The following is a 15,571-nucleotide window of genomic DNA, read 5'->3' on the forward strand; positions in this document are numbered from 1 at the left end:
TGGGGTTAGATGTCCCATCCTAATGCCAGATTCCTCTTAGATTTCCAATATCCTTGTCTGGGGCCCCAGAAAATGCAGGTCTGTCCCTGGGACCTCTCTGCCCTGGGTCCCCATGTGCCATCTTTCATGCACCCACTCCACCGTGGCATGACACATATTTGTGGGGCATGCCCAAATCCAGAAGTAAGCAAACATCTCTTTACCTCTTGGTATCCCCAAGGAATCTAGGAGTTCTCTCTGGCACTCTCCCCCTCCCAGCAGGGCACAAGGCTCCTTCTCAGGGACCTTCCACATTCTAACATATCCTTTCCTGGTTTGCATCTTTTTATCTGGTTTGCAGACTGGGTGGCCTGGCTCTCTGAACTTCTAGTGTTAGCTTTATGCAAAGCTTCCTTCAGGTACTGGCCTTCTGTATTCCAAAATAGTGATACTTTTTTAGCAAATCAAAAACCATGACTTCTAAGAACATTGTCTCTGCTGAGTTGGAACAACTTCTTTTGGAACTTAAAGCCAATAACTGGACTCCGTTCTTCCCGAGGCAATGACCGTGCCCTGGGACCATGAATGCCACTGACAGCTCAGAATTCCATCCACAGCACCTGCTTTCCTGAGGCCACATCTCACTCCAGAACCTTTGAGGTATTCCACCAGTGTCTCCAACCCGGTCCACTGTGCTGTTAGCGTGCCAAGGCATATGCAAAGCTCTGGGGTGTTTACAGGGCATCTTCCTGGGACACCGATTTTACTTAGAGTCTAGGAGTGAAAAGCATTTTTCTATTACATAAACATGCCCCTATTACGTTGTCAGATGCAAAATTCACATGTGTTTTTAGGACAAAACAGAAGAGGAAATTCCAAACATGCTGGGCTGCTTTAGACTCTGTCCCCAGATCCCCAAACATGCATACTCAGTGTCCTCTGCTATTAATTCTTTCCCTGGGAAAGTTTGGGACATACCAGTTTGCTGTCCACATGCCTTCACCTGGTTTTCAATGCCCTCTTAACTCCAACCTCATCCTACTCATCCAAACCAATTTCTGAGTGTGACAACTCTGCTCCACAACCTTCCTAAAGCTGTGACTCCTAATGAATGCTTCATGGTCCAGACCCAATGTCTCTGTAAACCTTCCCTGACTATTGTGCAGAATTAATCACTCTGTTCTCTGGGCTTCATAACACTTTCTGTCCAGCTCTATGAAAGCATTCCTACAGTGCAACCATTATAGTGATAATCTGTGCCTCTCTTTAACTCTAAACCTCTTGAGGGCAGGGCCATGCCTCATTGTTTTTCATACTCTCAGAGCCCAGCACAGTGCCTGATACACAGTGGTCTACACTGTTCGTTGGATGCAGTGAGGGCTCCGTGAACACTTTCCATCTAACACTGGGCTGTCAGGGCTCCTGTTTGGGGGACAAAAGACTTAAGAAGTAGGACCAGTCTGGACGTCCTTGAGATGATTGCCCATTCATTCATTCATTCATTCATTACTTGTTCATCCTTTCATCAAATACGGATAAAATGTCAGATGATATGCTGGTCACTGGGATAGAAAAATAAATAAGACGCAGACCCTGCACTTGAGATTTTCATAGTCCATGGGGGACAACTATCAACAGACAAACTAATGTCCTAAGTGTTCATCTTAGAAAAGCTATGTAGCCTTGAGGAACATGGAGTGGATGGGCGTACTTGTGGCTGTGGATACTATTCAGATCTCAATTTCTTCTTTAGGCCTAGATTTTAGAATAAAATCAGTTCTCATTTCCTTTGCGTCAGTGCTTTGCTGAGTGTTTAACATGGTTTATCTCATTCAGTCTTCACAATAGCCCGGGGAGGTGGCATTATTATTTCTAGTTCTATTCTCCAGAGGAGGAAACGGAGGCTTAAAGATGCTTCACAGTGTATATAACAAGGCCATCTATGGAGTGGAGTCCATTTGACCCAGTGCCTGTGATCTTGAACCCTGTCTACACTGCCTCAGGGGAGAGAGAACCAACCTAGCGCCTGTCAGCAGAACAAATAGGTGTGCAGGAGGGAAATGTTTGAGCCCCATTCTTAGAGTGGGGTGCGGGGGAGCCCACTGGACTTCAGGTGAAATCTCTAATGGGAGAGAGAGACAATCTGAATTGAGGTCCCTGAGTGAAAACTGTAAGGTCCCAGCTCCTGTGTCGTCATCCCCAGCCTTGTCAATCTGCTGCCCTCCAACTGTTTCTCTATAGATTAGCAGTGAAAATAAGCACAAAGAAATAAGGGCACAAAGGGGAAGGGCCTGTGGCTAGGCTTAGAAGTCAAGGATGAAAGGGGAAACTGGAGAGCTGGGATCAACTCAGTAGTGAGTCTCGAGGGGAAACAGGCTCAAAGAGATCAAATAGGATCAGGTTTACAAAAGAAAGGAAAGCCAGGAAACCCACAACTAGTGGTAAGGAAAAGAGGCGGGAGGCCTGGAGCAGCCAGAGCTGGCAGCCGGGGGGCCGGTGGGGAGCCTGTGGGTTCCCTGCACCCCTCTGAGCCCTTGCTCTTGCCCACCCCCTGTTTTGCTCCAGCCTCCCGCATCTACAGCATCCCTTCATCCCCGCATATGTTCAGGCAGCTGTTCAGAGGCAGGAACAACTTGAAGGAGTAGAGAGCTCTGAGCGTGAAGGCTACTCAGGAAAGCACCATAGCACAGTTTCATTTGCCACCTTAGCGTGGCCCAGGAGGATAGTAATTGGTGGCTTTTGACAGCTACCAGTCAGTGGCTTTCATCACACATCCCACAGACTTTTACTGAGTCCCTTCTATGTGCCAGGCTCTGTAGGGGAGGCCAGGGACACAGAAGCAGGTGACACGGGTCCATCTAAGATGCCATCACCTGGGCAGAGGAAACCAAGAGTTGTAACACAGTGTGTTGAGGGCTCCATCCAAAATCACGGAACGCACCCGACCCACTGTGGGGAGGGGCAGCTGGAGGGCGACCAGGGGCTTCTAGGGCAACAGAAACCTGGACATTTCTCCTGTTTCACTCTGGGTCCCAGGTCCACCTCTCCGTTTCTATTGGGTTGGCCAAAATGTTCGCTCAGGTTTTTCCGTAAGATGTTATGGAACAACCCAAACGAACTTTTCGGCCAACGCTAAATTTTAAATTACTCCAGATCAAAAGCCACTACTGTTTCCCTCCATCTCCTTGGTAAGACGGCACTCCTTCCCACCACTCTGAAGTTCACTGTTCCCACAGAAAAACACGTACATATATTAGCTTACCAATAATCTCACTTTACTTTGACTATTCTGCGCCCAGTCAGATTTAGACTGCTTTCAATCCATGAGTCTTTTTCTGGGGAGGGAGCGGTGGAGGCATATCCTGCTACCCACACCTTCCCGGGTACGCACCGTCTAGGCAGCCCAGATCTCCCCACGGGAATCTTTCTTCTCACACCCACACCACCTGCGGTCCCCACTCACAGCCCTGCCCGCTGCACCGATTTCTGCCTCTGCCTCGTCCCTCAAGGTGCTTCTTGCCTGCAACGTCCCGCTCCCCGCTTCCTTTCCTATACCGGTCCTGGGCATCTTCAACATCTAGTGCATTCTTTCAAATCCACCAAAGTTTCCTGATACTTTTCTCTGTACCTCCCCCATTTCTTTTTTTCTCTGAACAAACAAGAGTCAGTCTCCTCCACCGTTGACCTTTGGGGAGTGGAGAGCCAAGAATGGTGTGGCCTCCCACCGTTCCTGCAAAGGAAGCAGCAGCATTTCCTCCAGATGACAAAGGGCTTGTCCCTGTAGGTCCACATTCCTGAGCCCTCTCCTCCAAGGATCAAGAGGCACACGGAGACCCTTAGAAACACAAAGTCATTCCCTGACTGTCTCATCCTGGATAATCACTCACGCTGAGCAGAGAGGGAGGCACATAGCATCATTTATTTTACTCCCCAGCTGCCTCCCCAGGGCCGAGTGTGTATAGGTAAATGCGCTGCATATTTTAGCAAGGCTGCAGTAGATTACTGGGGTGACCATATGATATATTGCCCAAGCCAGGACACTTTGAAAATGAAAGGGCGTTCTAAAAATAACTAACAGGCATTCATGGATCTACAACAGATGTAACCCGAGACTATCCTGGGCAAGCCAGGATATATGTTCCCCCTACAGAAAATGCTGGGTGTTCAGGGACCCTCGACACTCTTCAATTACACGTCAGTCAGTGACTGCTTTCTATCCAGCCGTATCTATCATTCATTCAATAAAATATCCATGTGCCAGGCCCTGTGGACAGCCCTGTAAGGAAGACAAGCCCTGTCCTCATGGAACTTACATTCTAGTCGAAGAGGCAGAAAGTAAACAAATGAATAGAAACTACACTATCAGGTGGTGATAAGGTCTGAAAAGCAGAGCCCAAGGGAAGGGGAGAGATGTGTGGCATGGGGAGGGAAGGCCTCTCTGAGGGGCCTTCTGAAGGAACAGTGTGCAGACCCCAAGGTGGGTGGAGGCTGGGAGGCTTGGGGAACAGGAAGAAAAGGGGAAAACAGATCAGGAAGGGTCGGGAGGCCATAGAAAGCTTGGATTTTATTCTGAGTGAGATGGGAAGCCATTGGAAGGTTTGCGCAGGCCGAGGCCGCAACCTTATGTGCGTCTTAAAAAGAATCACCCTGGCTTCTGGTGGAGAGAACAGTGCAGAGGCGCAAGCAGGGGAAAAGGGGGCCAGGCTGTTGTAATCGTACGACTGTGGGGTGCTGGTGGCCTGGGCCATGGCGGAAGAGACGATGCTGGCGCAGAAGTGGCTGGACTCAGGAAACATGGCAGGGGTGGCATCTCTAGGACTCGGGAGTGGGCGGGATAGGACACCGTACATTAAGCCCAAGACCCTGGGACAGGGATGAGCCCAGCCAGTCCCAGCCTGGCCTTCGGCTCCTTCCAAGGCTTGTTCTCAACCTGGCATTACTTGGAATTTGGACGCCAGAGACGAGCAGCTCTGGTCCTCCAGGCAGGAGGGGAGGCCCTGGCCACCCTTACCTTTGGCTCTGTGATCTTCCTCCTTGGGGCACTTGCCCCCTTCCCACCACTTGCGCTTCAGAATTTCCAGACGGTTGTTCTCCTGCAACTGGAGGATGGCCAGATCAAACTCGTCCCGGAAGACGGAGCCTGTGGGTCACAGGAGAGCCCAGAACACAGGACATGAGTGCCCCCGTCCGCATCTCTCTGCTCCCTTCCCGGTAAACCTCCCTGCCACCCTGCCCACGTAACATAGGAGGGGAGGGACAGGGGTCCCCGCAGGAGCACGGCTCTATACTTGCTCAGGCCGAGGACTTTCCGCACCATGCAGGGCACCAGGCGTTTCTACTTTCCTTCTCTCCACGCCGACTGGCACGCCCAGCCCACGGCCAAGACCCCAGCATGGGTCAAGGGACAGCCTTCCGGGCAGCTGTGCTGCCCATCTCCCCATCCAGGCGCCGACATTTTCTACCTGGGTGAACCCACCTCCCTCCCCACCAGCACGCGGTAAGCTGGTTGCAAAGCTCCCCGTCCGCCTGCCCCTGGGAGGCCAAGGAGGGAAACCTTCTGTGACACAAACCTTGCAATCAGTTGCCTATTTTCTACTTTATTGAAATTAGTTTCTCTGCCATTTTTAACTCTCACTACATTACACCCGGCGATTGTTTACCCGGAGCGGCCACCAGTGAGAAAAGGGCCACCCAGAGCGAGGTGGAAGCTTCCTCTCCTTCATCTGTGTGGAGAATCGGTCTGGGGCACCCCCTTTCCCGCACAGCTGCCTGCTGGGTGCCCCAGAACCCCTGGCCCCGTCCACTACTCTGTTTACATCGCTCTTCCCTCCCTCCTCAGACAGAAGGCTCTGTTGAGTGCAATTCTTTTTTAATTTTTCGTATGGAGTATGGTCAAGGAGCTTTGGTTCTGGAATGTAGGTTTAATCACAAAAAACAGGCTTAAATGAAACCGTGGAAAGCTCGATGCCCCAGCACAGGCTGAGGCCTGAAATTATTAAGAAAAATCATTAAGAAAAAGCCGCCAGGAGGCTGGAAATGAACTAAGCTGCCCAGTTTTCTTGTCTAAGCTCTGTAAAGGCCTGATGTGGACAGACGCCCCAGGGAAAAGGGCTCTGATGCAGGATACAGGCAAAAGCTGGAACAAATAGATTTCTGCTCTCAAACTTTCATGCACACAGGAATCCCCTGGGGGTCTTGTCGACCTGCAGACTCTAATTCAGTGGGTCTGGGGCTGGGGGCTGAGATTTCGCATTTCTCACAAGTTCCAAGGCGGTGCCCTGCCGCTGGGCCATGGGCTGCACTTTGACAGGTAAGGAATAAGATCAGCTCCCAGATCTCTTAGCACTCTAACAGCCCATGACTCCATAGATAGAACCTTCCCTGCTACAGATACAACTACCCTTGGGCATTCAAACCCCAAGCCTGCAGCGCTGAATGTGATCTGGGTGAACGTCAATAGCACCTCATATATTACATAGCAGGTACTTAACACACATTTGAAGTGAATGGCTACTGGAACTAACAGATGGTGTTGGGTGGTGAGACTAATGAATATTCCAGGTTTAGAGACAAGTATCCAGCCAACAAGGCATTTCAAGCAGTTTTCAAGGCATCTTCAACCCAATCTCAATAGCATACCAAGGGCCCCATGAAAGGATTATTCTGCTTACTCCATGTTTGCCTACTTAGCTCCTAAACTACCCGACTAATTTTCCATCTCATTCCTTGTTCTGTTTCTCTTCATCTTCCTGGGTCTAACCACACTGCTTATTCCATAGTTACACCTTTACTTTCCACTTAAGAAGGACACACATGCTTGTCTTTCCTGGACCTAAATTCTGTCCCATCAGTAGACTATGCAATGCTCTTCCCAGCCTGATCTAAGAACCTGGGCTAACCCATAGCTCACCTTCCCCATCTATCCTGTCCTGTTGAGCTGGTGGACCCGTTTGGCAACACGGTCTGAGAGGTGAAATGCTGGATTTGGAGATAGGCCCCCTAGGCTCCAGCTCAGCTTTTCTCTCCACTTATTCTGTGACCTTGGACAAGTAACTTATCAGCTCTGAATCTCAGTTCTCTCCTCTAGAATGGGAAGAACCACATCTCCCTTGCAGGTGGGATAAGAATAAGATAACACATATGGAAACAGCGTTACCTCAGACAGAGAACCAATGCATTTCCCTCCCCTTTTCCTTGGTTGCTGATGAGAATTTCTAGAGTCGGTCTGCTTTATGCCAACTCTATAGGTTTGTGCCATGAAAACTTTTGAAGCACTTGACAGTTCAGTTAAATTTATTAAATTGCTAGAGTATTATCAAGGTGCACCTTAGGTTCATTTTGTGGTTCCCTCCACCATCTTTAAACACAATGTTAACCAGTAAATTTCTCAAAGGGGCCCATAATCTGTATTATTAATGAAATCAATGAAATATGATGCTAAGTGGAGGGTGTGCAGGTGCCCTGAGTGAGGCTTCCAGTTTACAGAACTACTAGGGTCAGAAATTACAGAGTTCAAGGGTGAACCATATTATTGCCTATATTCATTGGCTTGGCTTCTGATCAGTCCTGAAGAAGTCATCTGCTTTTATCAAATAACAGAGGGAACATTGGAAAATGTGGGGAGGGCACTAATGTTCCCCCTAACAGGCTAAGTGTGATGAAACACTGTGGTGAGACCAGATTATTCAGTTTAACCTTTGTAACAACCCTCTGAGGTACGTATTAGAAACCTGTTTTTACAAATGCGATAATTGAGACTCTGAGAGGTTAAATAACCTATCCAAGGTCCCACAGCCAGGAAGCAGACTGCATTCCCAGATCTGCCTGACTCCATCCCATGCCCTTCACATGACACAGGTATACGTGAGGTCTATAATTTATAGAGTTCTGAGTTAGGTACCGATCAAGAGAAGGGGTGTGACACTACTATATATACAATAGATAACCAACAAGGACCTACTGTATAGCACAGGGGACTATACTCAATATTTTGTAATAACCTGTAAGGGAAAAGAATCTGAAAAAGAATAGATATATATCTGAAACACTTTCCTGAAACTAACTTACACCTGAAACTAACACAACATTGTAAATCAATTACACTTCAAAAAACAAAAAGAGAGAGAAGTGGTGTGTAAGATACCAACAAAGATGCACATCCTGTATATCAATTTCCCCACATGAGATGATTTCCTCCATTCCTGCTTCTTCCCCGGCTGCTTGGTTTCAGGACAACCTTGTATGAGGACAGACTTGGACAAGGACAGCCCTATACAATGTGGCTCTCCATGGTGTGTGTGGGAAGGGTACATGTCTGAAACACTGGGGGACATTTCCAGACCTCCTCCACGGTCACAAAGTCACAAACGTGCTCCCCCTCCCCTTCTGATAGAGGAACCATCACCAGGGGAAGGCCTAAAGCAGGGATATTCTTTACAAGGCACAGCTGGGATACCTTTCCGGAAGCCAAGCATCGCTACCTTCCTATAATAAACCGAGGGCACAGTCAGCAAGGTGAATACCAGAGCTTTCCTGCCCACTCTCAGCTACCTACTCTGACTCAGACCAGATGGACCAGTGAGATCCACAGATGATTTGAAAGCCGTCTCCTCCAATCACGTCAGTCCCCTTTCGTAGTAAACCTTTCACCAGGGACACTAATAGCAAAATTAATTCACTTGAGTCCTACCATCTCTTCCGTCTCCTTTCCACTGCTAGTAGAGATGTCAGACATCAGAGAAATGGCCAAAGGGCAGGACTCGATGCTTTCACTGCCCAGGGCCTGGGTTCAATCCCTGGTTGGGGAACTCAGATCTCACAAGCTAGCTGTGTGGTGTGGCAAGAAAAAAAAAAAAGAATACACCAAGGGCATCCATATGCCCTTTAATAATTAATCTATGAATAACTAATCAATTAGCCCTTCCATAATTAAGGACTGGGTACTAATCCCTGATGACTTGGAAGGATGTGGATTCGTTTTGTTTTTAAAAACCTTAAGAATGCCCATCTCAAGTCACTGTGAACCCGGTTCTAGAAACAGGGGTTGTTGACTTCAAGGCTGCATTCGACGGTTGGAGCTACCCTGAGCCTGCCTGGGTGGAGCTACCCGAAGAGGCTGTTCCTCTCCTGCATACCGACTGGCATGCCAATCCCATAGCCCTTGGTGTCCAGCAGGCCCCCAATCTGAGTGAGGTTGCAGTTTCGCTGCCGATAGTACTCATTCATGGTGGATTCCAGAAGGAAGGCGTAGTTGGAATTCAACACCCTGGCGATCCCCTCCTCCGTGCTCTTCACGAACACACTGGGCTGCTTGGAGTACATGTAATTCCACATGCGCTGGTAGGTCTGATAGCGGGAATTCTGGGAAAAGAACGCAAGGACGCAGGTTGAGGAAAGAGAAAGGAGATGGTGGCCTGGAAAGGGAGGGCATCCAAGTGGTCCCTAAAATTCTGGCCCTTCTGCTACTCAGTCCCCTCCTTATATTCAAGAACCTGTTCCCTTTCATCTCACAACTGCCACTGCTTAATGGCAGGAGGAGAGGGTTGTGCCTTTGATACCTTTTACAAAGACAAAGAAGGAACAGGGTCTGAAGGTGTGTAAACTCTGCCTACTGCTTCGATCGTTGGTTCTGCTTCATCCACCCATCTTCCATTGCCAACCTCCATGTTCTGACCAAAGTGAGAATGGAAATTCTGGCTGTGTCCTCTACTGTCCTTCAGCGCAGGGGCAGCAAACTCAGGTTCATTTTGGACTTTTAAGAGACATCATCTGAAGGGGCAGTGCCAGCTCTTCTCTATCAACCCTAAACTAATCTGTCAATCACATATCCAATGTTGGCTTCTAGTTTACAAATAATAACAAGACTGAGAGAATTCTGGGGGTCTAGCCAAACCCTGCGTTTGCATGATGCCTTCACTGGTCCCTGTGCCAGTAGCCCTGAGACTTGTATGGGAAACAGAAAACTGAAGGCCTTGGACTTGTTTCATGTGATAATGAACTTCTTGGGTCACAGACTGGTTAGACACTCACTGACTCCAGGGGAATCTGCTTCCCTAGAGAGCCTGAAGCAAATGCAAACTACTCCTATGCAGTTGGCTCTGCCAGCCTTGGTAGCCTGCCAGCTAACACACCATTGTGGCAGGGCCGGCTCCTGAGCCTTGCAAGGGAAACTCGGAGAAGCCAAAACGGTCCTGATCTGAGATCTATCTAGTCTGGGATCAATGAAACCAGCTCAGCTTAATCTGAAGTTCCTTACACGTTAGTCATTCGTGTATTACTCCAATCTTGCTTTGTCTAAGCACTACTTATAAAATTTAGCCTACTTAAAAAATTTAAATGTGTACGTTAGCCTCACCTTATGCAGAAATATAAATAAAAGTACAGATTAGAGTCACTGCATATTTTTTTCTAATACTCAATTACAATAAATATGAAACCACTGCAATTAAAAAATAGTTCTACCACTAAAATCATCTCAAGTAGCACTGATCATTCATGTATAACACTTTGGGACAGGGCTGATATTAACCCAAGTGCTTTGGGGACCTGGATCCATGGGTATTTTGGGGAGCAGGGGAAAAATGAGCCCCATGAGAACCTCCAAACTAGGTGTTCAAAAGGGATGATGGGATGAGGCAAGATGTTTTTATCTCCAGTGGACAAACATCTCAACTTTATTCTGCCCGACTCCTGATGTTGGCGAGCAGCCATATGGGTTTACTTGGAAGAAGGTCATGCTGGAGCCTCCGTGAATCGTGCCATACTCAATGGCGGTCTGGTCAGCCAGGTCGTCCACCGACTCAATGGGCACATCCATGCGCTGCACGGTCAGGAAGGCTGCCAGGTTGGCCGTGTAGGATGAGATGATGATCAGTGTGAATGCCCACCTATGTAGGAAAAGACCAAGAAGTCACCGTTGCCAGGGCACCCCAGGAGTCTTAAACCCCATCCCCAGTCCTGCTGCGACATGGGAGAGACCAGGTGGCCCTCTTCTGAGGGGTTTAGTGGGGGAAGAGAAAGGAGGCAGGGCATTTGATGTCAACAGAAAGGAACGGCTTGGGAGGGTGGCCTAGAAGAAGACAGTGGTTTTCTTTCTCTTATTTCCTAAAGGAGGTGATTATTGGGTTTCTACTCAAAAGAAGTGTGTCCATGAACATGAGACAGCTTGAGAGACGGTGAGCAATGAGCTAGTGAATGAGCTAAGGGTGCCAGCCCTGGAGGCTCTGTTCAGAGCTAGAGCCGGGATGCCTTCCCCAGCCCCGTCATGATGCAGCCGACATTCAGAGCAGCATCGGCATGTACTGAGCACCTACTGCGAGCCACACCCCCTCTCTCCTGTACTCCCTACAACTCAGGGAGGTGAAAATCTTATCCTGATTTCACAGAAGACAAAACCGAGGCTCAGAGAAGCAAAGTCACGTGGCCAAGTAACTGAGAAATTTGTATTCTATAACCAGTTCTACAGATTGTAACAGCAGAAACTCTTCAAGATGAGCTGGTGAAAAGCACCTTCGGACGGCTGAGAAGTTGGAATTAGAAAATGCTTTTACAATGGTCACGCTATTTCACAATGGAAGGTTGTTTTATTGGGCAGATCGGACTTATTTAAAATTAGAATAGTTTTGCAACTCAGGCAGCAGCATACATGCTAAAGTCATTAAAACCAGTTTGCTCGCTTAAGTAGGTTAAACAAGACGTCTGCCATCTGGTCAGCAGTATGGATCTGCTCCCTAATCCATTTGTTTATAGGGGTTCAAAGATACATGTAAGCACAACTGAGGTTGGATAATCGCCAAATTCTGAATCAGTGGAGTCTGAACTAATGAGGCTTCACTCATTATGAAGACGTTGCCAACCAAGGCACACTGTTTGCCAGGGGCTGCAGCAGCCGGCAGCTTCCAGGTGGATTTCCAAGAGCAGGAAGTCCCATTGTCCCCTTTGCCACGTGTCCAGGAACTCCTTCAGGCTGCCTCCCAGGAGTGAAGGAACAGGGGCACCCATCAGCTTGATGGGCACATCCACACGCGCCAGATCACCAGTAAGGGATCTGGTTTTAGTTCTGGCTTTGTCCAATTCCACCTATGAGACCTTGGGGAAAAGCCACACATTTCCTCTGAGCTCGTTTGCTTGTCTAATAAATGGGGGATAATAATGTCTGGCCCACCTGTCTTTGGAGTGTTGTGAGATCAGGTGAGATAATATGTCATTAGTGACTAATAACCTGTAAAGGATGAGATGAGTGTGAGATACAGAGACATGTAGAGATGCAATGAAAATCATTTGTCCACCTTCCCTATTTGTGACCTGTAAGGGCCAGGAGTCCCTCCATCTGCAAAACCTGCTCTCCTTGCTCCTGCCTGGGCTCTTACACCCTCTTGGAAGTTGTTTCTCATGAGCTTCCCCCAGAGGAGGCTGGGGTGGTGGTGGTGAGTGGTCCCCAGGTGGAGGCGTGCATTCGGAAGCTGCTCTGCCACATTGTTGAGGGTTAATGAGCCCTGGGTGTGGACATGACCTCAGAGCTGGCTGGGGAGCTTCCCCCAGCCCCATGGCTACACTCTGGCATCTGTTCCGCCCTGGGCAGCCATGAGGCTGTTTTTGCCACTGGTCACAAAGGACGGGTCAGAGAGAGTAAGTAGCTCATTGCAAGCCCGTCACCTTTGCTGACAAAGCAAATCATGCCCACTCTCCCTCCGGAGGGGCCAGTGGAGACTTGCTCCTGGGTGAAAGGGGCATTGTCATTGTGAAGCTGGCATTCTCGTTAGCAACGTGGCATTTTCTGTTGCTTGCTGTGGGTGAGGGTGCCACGGTAGGCCACGATGGCCCTGTTTTCTGACCTCCCACTCCCCAGGGAGCCAATCTGAGGCCCTGATTTTATAACCAAGAATTCCAAGAGGCAGAGGGGCGCACCGACACCTCCGGGTCGGGCTGGGAAGGGTCGAGCCTCCCTTCCACAGACGCTCTGGAGCAGGGTAACCGAGCCACCTGGGGCCAGCTATTTAAAGCACTGCTGAGCCAGTGGGCTGAGCCGACAGCCTGCAGGACCGGTGGTTCCCCTCAGCACCAGGGCAGACTTTCTCTGGAGGAGGGGATTCCTGGGGGTGGGAGTTGACAGGTGAAGGAAGCAGGCAATGGAGCCCTACGTGCAGCACGTGGGAACAAGCACCTCTGGAAGGAAAAGCCCAGGTAGAAAGGGATCAGAATCTGCAGCTGACGTCTCATCTATGGGTTTCTGCCCAGATTTCCTGGATTTTGAGGGAGCTCTGTGACTGTGCCTGACAAGACCATCCTTTCTGCCAGAGAATGTGAGACCCAGGTCCCCCCAGTGATCCGCTCAGTGACTCCTGGGCACGACCTGATAACGGGTGAGCACCTTGCCCCAGTGGTTTAAATCCTACTGCATCAGTCCCAGCTGTGTTTCCACCTGCCGATCAGCCCCCAGTGCAGTGGCTCCTAGGTAACTGTCCAGACCCCCCACTGTCCCCAGCACCCATGCCCCTTTCCTTTTCCTCTGTCTTACACGGGCTGAGAAGGAGAGGAGCGAATGAAGGTTGTAAGTCCTATAAGCTGTGACACCAAATCTGACAGTGGGTTTTTAAGTGAGGATGGGAAACTTGCCTTTCAACACTACATCGGTATTTCATTTCCCCCCATAATGGCCTAATAGCAATGATTAGTCCAAACATTTATGTAGCACTTCCAAATTTTCAGGGAACTTTCCCACACGTCGAATCATTCCACCATGTTCCTTTTGCCCTGCCAAGAGGAGAAGGGAGCTCCAGGAAGAGGCTGGCTGATTGTCCGTGTGGACCATGATGGTAACTTGCTCCCTGAGGTCCTGTCCAACTCCGAGCTACTAACAGCTTGCATTTTCCCACAGCTGCTAAGGTGGACAGGTCCGGCAGGCCCCCAGAGCCAGGTGCAGAGGGGCAAAGCTCCAGAAAGCTGCTGGAGGGGGCGTGGGCTTGGATTTCTCCTGCAGGGACTTCCTTCTACATGCTCACATTTGCATAAATCTGCATATGCGTTCACAGGCCCTGCCTCTCAACCTCTGGTCATTTTCAGGTTAGGAAGTTATAACTGCTTTGCTGTGGGCCTTCAAGGCATTTTCTCACTCGGTCTCCTTTCCTGCCTTGGCTCCCCTCTGCATCTAGACCTCCAAGGCAGAGAACAGAGAAGGAGAAAAGATGGCCCAAAGCGCACCCACCCACTGCCCCCAAACCCTCTGAGCTGGCAGAGGCTGTCCTAGGGCAGAGCTGAGGTTCCTGCCTACCGGAAGCTGGATCAGGGCTTATCCGAGGACCCAGGATCTTACCAGACGCCACTGACGCAGCGGGTGGATAAGGCACGAGGGGCGATGGTGGAGCCCTGCTGCATGAAGCCCCCAACCGGAAACCAGAGGCTGTTGCCGAGGGAGTACTGATTCACCAGGAGGTTGCACCGGCCCTGGGCACACGGGTGGGGTGTGTACCACTCGTAGGGCGTCAACCTGTGAGAGAAAGGGACACATGCCAGTGCTGCGGAGGGTGGGCGTGAAGGAAGGGGTGCTGAGGGTGTGAGGGCGCTTCCCTGCCTGGCCTTGCCCCGAGACCTCGGTAGCTGGCCTGTGGCCTTGGCTAAGCCCCTCCCCTCTATGGGACTTGGGTTTTCCCACTGAAAAATGAGAAAGTTGGACTATGTTGGCAGTTTCGGAACTGTTTTTCTTTAATCAAAGAAACATTTTAATTTTTTCAAAATAATTCAAGTCACAGAATAGATGGCTGGGAATTGCTTGTTCTGCCTCCTTCAGTTCCCTGAAGTGACCAAAGAGAGACCCTACAGCCCCTCAGAGCCATGGTTTGAAAGCTGTCGGCCTAGAGTAGTAATTCTCAAACTTTAACTGACATCAGAATCACCAAGAAGGCTCGGGAGAACACAGATTGTGGCAAAAGCGTCTGATTCGGTACATCGGGTTGAGGCCCAAGAATCTGCAAGTTCCTAGGTGATGTGGATGCCACTGGCCCAGGGACCACACTTTGTGAACCACTGGCCCAGATGGTCCCTCAGGCTCAGGCCCTGGTTCTCAACCCTGTCTGTGTTTCAGACTCACCTGGGAGCTTTTGAAATAATGCTGATACCTGGATTCCACACCCAGAGGTTCTGATTTAATTTGTCCAGGTAAGGCCTGGACATCAGCATTTTTAGGGCTCCCCAGGTGAGCGTGACGGGCACACAGGGTTGAGAAGGGCGGCGCTCCCTCCCGCTGTCGCGTGCAGCCCCACGCTGGCCTCTCTCTCCCAGCGGTACCTCTGATGCCCTTTCTTCCTGCCCACCAGACACATGCTCTCCCTCTTCCGCCCCAGCCTGCCTCCCACACAAAGCCTTCCAGCTCTGATGTGAGAGACGCGTCTGGGCGTGTGCTGAGCAGGGCAGGTCTGCCTCTTCACAGGGTGTTACCATCACCCCCGGCCTTCCCTTCAGCCTAGTGCGCATGTGCCGTGCTGCAGGGCTGGCCCACATTTCCATCGCTGCCGCCTGTTCCCGAATACAAGGCCAATGTGCCATCGCTGGCCCCTGCCCCGAGACGTGCTTCTTCTCTTCGTGGCCTGAGGGGCTG

At 50.0% G+C, this 15,571-nt stretch overlaps 1 protein-coding gene across 6 annotated transcripts in view; it reads right to left on the minus strand.

The window, feature by feature from the left end:
* Positions 1–15,571, minus strand: part of GRIK4 (glutamate ionotropic receptor kainate type subunit 4) — a 448,540-nt gene that overhangs the window by 18,001 nt on the left and 414,968 nt on the right. For 5 of the 6 annotated variants that reach the window (XM_082410870.1, XM_082410869.1, XM_082410872.1 and 2 more), the window contains 4 exons: positions 14,291–14,464; positions 10,700–10,865; positions 9,114–9,339; positions 4,991–5,119 (listed from right to left, as the gene is read on the minus strand). In XM_082410870.1, coding sequence (XP_082266996.1) covers positions 4,991–5,119; positions 9,114–9,339; positions 10,700–10,865; positions 14,291–14,464 — 695 coding nt within the window. Of the gene's footprint in view, positions 1–4,990; positions 5,120–9,113; positions 9,340–10,699; positions 10,866–14,290; positions 14,465–15,571 lie in introns of those variants that run through there. The other variant, XM_082410873.1, reaches the window with a different exon arrangement.

Source organism: Balaenoptera physalus (assembly GCF_965194825.1).
Source record: "Balaenoptera physalus genome assembly, chromosome: 10".
NCBI classification, from domain to species: Eukaryota; Metazoa; Chordata; class Mammalia; order Artiodactyla; family Balaenopteridae; genus Balaenoptera; species Balaenoptera physalus.